At 39.6% G+C, this 6,112-nt stretch overlaps 1 protein-coding gene across 2 annotated transcripts in view; it reads right to left on the bottom strand.

Moving 5' to 3' along the window:
• stab1 (stabilin 1) overlaps positions 1–6,112 on the bottom strand; it is a 216,691-nt gene that overhangs the window by 115,515 nt on the left and 95,064 nt on the right. For both annotated transcript variants that reach the window (XM_072912860.1, XM_061940474.2), the window contains exons 33-38: positions 5,969–6,073; positions 4,006–4,140; positions 3,736–3,864; positions 1,140–1,193; positions 954–1,067; positions 682–877 (exon numbers count right to left, since the gene is read on the bottom strand). In XM_072912860.1, coding sequence (XP_072768961.1) covers positions 682–877; positions 954–1,067; positions 1,140–1,193; positions 3,736–3,864; positions 4,006–4,140; positions 5,969–6,073 — 733 coding nt within the window. The remainder of the gene's footprint in view (positions 1–681; positions 878–953; positions 1,068–1,139; positions 1,194–3,735; positions 3,865–4,005; positions 4,141–5,968; positions 6,074–6,112) is intronic.

The raw sequence follows: 6,112 nt of genomic DNA, 5'->3' as shown, positions 1-6,112 counted from the left end.
ATACATATATATATATATATATATATATATATATATATATATATATATATATATATATATATATATATATATATATATATATATATACACACACGTTAGGTCAGAAAAAACACAGGGGCTATATCATCCCTACAAGCCTGTTTGATTTTATAAAATCCCCTGACGAGCAGGAAAACCTGCGAAACAGGCTTGTAGGGATGATATAGCCTCTGTGTTTTTTCTGACCTAACGTGTATATCTATATGTATATATATATATATATATATATATATATATATATATATATATATATATATATATATATATATTATATAACGTATATTCTGTTTTACCCCTGTATTGAGCACTGTATAACGGCTAAACCACAGAAACCTCGACTATATATATATATATAAATATATATATATATATTTTATATAAATATATACATATGTACACACATATTTTATATCACAGATATATATAGCTACATGTATAGCTATATATATATATATATATATATATATATATATATATATATATATATACACATACACACAGACACTGTTTACTGTATTTTTGGTACTACTGCTCTATATCTTTGTAAAAATAGAATGTTTGTGTAGCAATTAAAGCAATTGTAAAAAAAATTAAATAAATACAGTTTATGACTACAGTACATCTTCCATGTGTGTTTCTCACTAGAAGAGCAGTTGACGCCGTAACGTCCTGGCTCGCAGTCTTCACAGGCAGTGCCATGGAAACCCTCGTAGCAACGGCACTCCCCGTTGCCAAGGACACCGTCCTCACATTTCCCGTGATTGGAGCACCAGCTGCCAACCTCTCCGGGACATTTGTAGCACTCGTGGCCGTAGTAACCGGAGCAACAGGAGTGATGCTACCGGGCAGAAGAATGTGTCAATGGTAGAGTCTGACGGTAATGTGACTGTGCTCGGTGACCAAGTTATACTTACATTGTTGATCTGAAGACATTTGATGACACAGCCTGGCATCGACTTCCTCCTGGAGCCAACCCGCTTCCTGTACCGACAGTTGGTTTTCATGTTCTCCGGAAACTGCATTTTAATCTGAAGCGCAGCACATTGGAAAGACGGTAGGGACAGAAGAGAAAACAACAGAAGAACAGAACATTGACTTACTGGCTTGTGTCTGTAGAGACAGCGTGGAGGTCCGTTACAGTCGGTACACCGTCCCTAATAAAGTACAACAAAATTAGAAGAGAAGTACTTTATCCTTCAGAAATTGTGTCAAAGGCAAAATAAGGCAGAAAATGAATGAATTGAGGTCTATCGGGCTGTTTATCACATTGCACCCGGTCATAGCAAAAACCCCAGAGACCATGTAAATATTCCTTAGGCCCCTTCTACACTAAGCCGGCTAAGGTTATCCAGGGTAATTCCCACCTAACCTTATCCTTGTGCACACACACACACAATGGTCGTCTTAGACCCCCTGGCCCCCCTCGTTCGCCGAAGCAACGCGACCTAATACGCATGCGCAGAAAATGGGCACGTCATAGTCACCTCCAATGTTGCTTTGTGTGCAAATTCTTAAATTAAATGTAACTTATCTGAACAATATCCAGAGTTGTGGTATTTCAATTAACTGGAATCCAGTGTGCTGTGGGGCCCTATTGTAGTGAATCACACCTGAGCCATCATAAATTAATCAAATCTTTATTAGACATGTAAACAATGTGACAAAGAACATTTTACATTAATCAATCTAGGGATCAAGATATCTGGTCAGGACACTCCTCACTCTTTTGCCTTCACCTTCATTGTCCATTCCTTTTTGGTGACTTTATATACTCTGGACCTAGACGTTGAGTCCGCGACATACATGGCGGACAATAACTGATACGGTCTGCTTTGCCAGTTCAAAAGCATTCGCTGTTTTCCGTAGTCTTCACTCGACATCCAGGTAATACAAAGCACACGTTACCTTTTTTTTTATCACATCCACGGGAGGAAGGGACAATGTTTTTCGGTAAGTCGAATCACAGCTGACCTGGACATTCGAAAGTTCTCTTGCCGTCTGAGAAGTGTAGTATCCCAAATAGCTGCAATCGCGCGTTTTCTTCACTTAAGGCAGGGGTGCTCATTATGTCGATCGCGAGCTACCGGTCGATCTCGGAGGGTGTGTCAGTCGATCACCAGCCAGGCATTAAAAAAATAGTCCTAAAAATGAGCGATCATAAATCTTCACTATGACGTCACTTTCGTCACTTGATTGACATTCACGGCACCCGAGGGTCTTCTGAGATGACACTGGCTGCTGCCAGCTCATTAAAATTACCGACTGGAAGGCGAGAAACACTTTATTTCAACAGACTCTGGCGCCGTACCTGTCGTCAAAACTCCAAAGACCGACTGCACAGTTACACAGTTGCGCTAACAAAATAAGAGTCTCAGAAAGCTGGCGTGCACAAGCTAGCAAGCTACGGAGTTTGCCGACAATGTATTTCTTGTAAAGTGTATACAAAGGAGTACGGAAGCTGGACAAATAAGATGCCAAAAACCAACCACTTTCATGTGGTATTGGACAGAAAGGAGGACTTTTTTTCTCCTCCATTCGAAAATGCGGACATTATCAGCACTTATATTCTTGTCTTCATGAAAGAAAGGAATCTATATGTGTTAAACATGCTTGTATTATCATTAAACACCTTTAACTTATTAACAATATTAACTATATGTGTTAAACATGCTTGTATTATCTTTAAACACCTTTAACTTATTAACAATATTAACTATATGTGTTAAACATGCTTGTATTATCATTAAACACCTTTAACTTGTTAACAATATTAACTATATGTATTAAACATGCTTGTATTATCATTAAACACCTTTAACTTGTTAACAATATTAACTATATGTATTAAACATGCTTGTATTATCATTAAACATCTTTAATTTTTTAACAATATTAACTATATGTATTAAACATGCTTGTATTATCATTAAACACCTTTCATTTTTTAACAATATTAACTATATGTGTTAAACATGCTTGCATTATCATTAAACACCTTTAACTTGTTAACAAAAACATATATTTCATAAATAAGTAAATGTAAATTATATATATGAATGAGGTAGACCCCCACGACTTGATCAATTGAAAAGTAGCTCGCCTGCAGAAAAAGTGTGAGCACCCCTGACTTAAGGTATTCATGTGTGATTTCCACAAGCATCTGTACATTTAGAAGAAGGAGAAACACGGGCATGTCTGGATGACTCGCCTCCATCTTTCCAGTGTTAAGCTTCGGTTGTATTGAAGCTGGATGTGGCGCGTTCTTTCTGACGTCACTTCCTGTGTGGGGCGCGGTCTTTCGGACTTCACTTCCTCTCCGAACTCAGTTTGTAAACGATCAATGAGTCCATACAAAGCTAAGAGCCGGAGATTCAAGATATACACGGTGCACTTACCCGTGTAAAAAATTGTCAGAAGAGGGGAACCTTAAACATGGTTTAGTGTAGCTGAAACGGGGCTTAGGCTAAATAATTATTTGTTTAAGGGGTTATCCGGCTTAGTGTAGAAATGACCTTAGAGTGGCTTTGAGCAGCATAGCATAGCTATGACATGACACTGATGTGATCAACACCGGGAAACAGCGAGGTCGAAATTTTAGGAAGAGTGCAGTTGATTGTCACCGAAGTCTGAGTTTCGACTGATCAATGCTCCCCCGATTAGTTCCTTTTTGTCTACATCTACTTCCTGTGTCCCTACATTGACTTGCAGCATGACCTCTTGGGAGCATCTGTTGCGGCGGACTTTGAGGACCTGAGGGAGGACCATGATGACGCCATTCTGCGTCTCGGTAAAAGTGCCGTCCAGCGGAACATCGTTCACAACCGTCTGAGGTGAGACAAGCAGGTGAGCAATCGTTATCAGGAAATAATACGTACACAATAGTTCATAGTATACAGCCCTTGAATTGGACAAAAACCCCAACTCTTTGTACCTAGTGGGGAAGTTGGTACATTGCGCTTCTGTTACCTGGTTGTTATTGTCAAGGTGGAACTGGACCTGGTAGTCACTGCCCAGCAGAGTGCTCTTTAGTATGCCATTGAACAGTTGGTCTGGGAAGAGCAGCTCATTGAGAATCAGGTGGTATTTGAACACGTCAGAGTCCTGGAAATTCACAGATCAATCAGCCTATTATGTCTCTTTTTCCCCACTTTGAGTTGAAGTCAGAATCCAGTTTTAAATGGGCCAAGTCGTACTGTTCAGTATGTGTGTTGATAGGGTTTCTGTAGCATGAGGGTTGCTACGGTATGGAGTCACTAGCCCCGTGACCAACCCTCCTTACTCCCCTAAAGGAGTACCGGGCTTGGGACTGGCATAGCTTAACGATGCCCTATAGAGAACGGAACGACCTAAGGTCTAAGGCAGGGGTCTGGAGCTGTAAAAAATAAAGACTTATATAAGTGTTATAATGATGGCAACACGTTGTGTCTAATTAGCTGTATTAGCCTACTATCAAAATGACTTTAAAAGTCTTATATACGTGTTACAATGAAGACAACACCACGTAAGTGTCTATATTAGCTATTTTAGCCTACTATCAAAATGACTATGTGTCGCAGGCTGACGCAAATCTTCGTTGACAGAAATGTTGAAATGTAATATTTGTTCTACACATTTTTAAAACATTGGAGAACATTAGTAAAACTTCTCAGAGGGTGAGATAACTCCTGGAAATGACTGTCTTAGAATGGCCCAAGGTATAGATAGATGTGTGTGTCCAAGTTAAAAGAAACTTCTTCTTCTTCTAATGGATTTATTACAATCTTTGCAAGCTGGGTAACGTTTGCTGTCGTCTGGAACAACATGGCACACAAACAACTATCAGAAATGCAGCCAATATTACATACAGATAATCTGTCATGAAATATGGAAAAATAAACTAAATACACAGAGGACATAAGTAAAGGAAATTAATTGAGCTCAAATATAGCTACAAACGAGGCATAATGATGCAATATGTACATACAGCTAGTCTAAATAGCATGTTAGCATCAATTAGCTTGCAGTCATGCAGTGACCAAATATGCCTGAATAGCACTCCAACAAGTCAATAACATCAACAAAGCTCACCTTTGTGCATTTACACACAGTATAAAACGTTTGGTGGACAAAAGTGAGACAAAGAAGGAGTGGCATAAAACACGTCTTTCTGTGGCAGCGTCGGTAAAGTTATACATAAACAAACTGTTGAGTCACAGTCCACACAACTCCGGTGAGTTCAAGGCCAGCTGGAATTAGTAGGACAAAACGGCGCTCGCCAAATAATCTCATCAGTGTAGCATAAACATATTAAACAGTGGGCTTTTGTCGGAGGCAGATATTTACATATATCCGAATTTTAGTGTTACTTATTTTCTTTCATAGTCATATTTGAAAACAGCTTGTGTTTTCCATTTATTCTCTTTCTGTTTCCCTGCAAGTAAACTGTGTGTGTTAACCTTGAATTCTTTGGAATGTGTTTTGACTAGCATGTGTTTTGACTAGGGAGAGGGGAGAGGAGAGAGGGTTGTGGGATCGGGAAGACAGACCATTTTGGCGGCGCGATAGAAGGTTCTATGCTGGACTGGTCTCAAAAATATATCTGCAAAGCTTTGCCAATATATTACAAAATACCTATTCTGTCTCTGGTGGTTTTTCAACTCAGCTTTAAGTGTCGTAAAGAGCTTGGGAGCGACTTGTGACTTGAATTCCCTGGGAGGAACAACTGGTCCAAAACGCAACACTTTCTAACAATTAGGAAGGTCGTGTTTGTCCTCCTACAGAAACCATATTACAACACAAAATATATTTTTCACCCCATTTTTTTTCAATTTCCATACATTTTTGAAAAAGCTCCATGGAGTCACCAGGGCGCCGTTAAAGAGCCACATATGGCTCTAGAGCCGCAGGTTGCTGACCACCGGTCTAAGGTAAGATGTAGTTAGGGACCTACCAGTTGGGAGGAGTTAGTCTCATGCAGGTGCTGGTGGATGGCCTCGTTCGTGGGCAGCAGCAGGGTAAAATCCGTCAGGTTGACATCCTCTGACAGGTTGTACATCTGTGAGCGAGATGAGTATTGAGTAAATTAAGATGGCCG

This window comes from Nerophis lumbriciformis, linkage group LG03 (genome assembly GCF_033978685.3).
Source record: "Nerophis lumbriciformis linkage group LG03, RoL_Nlum_v2.1, whole genome shotgun sequence".
Lineage (NCBI taxonomy): Eukaryota > Metazoa > Chordata > Actinopteri > Syngnathiformes > Syngnathidae > Nerophis > Nerophis lumbriciformis.
Note: the sequence above shows the minus strand (reverse complement) of the source record. Positions and strands in the feature narration are given on the sequence as shown.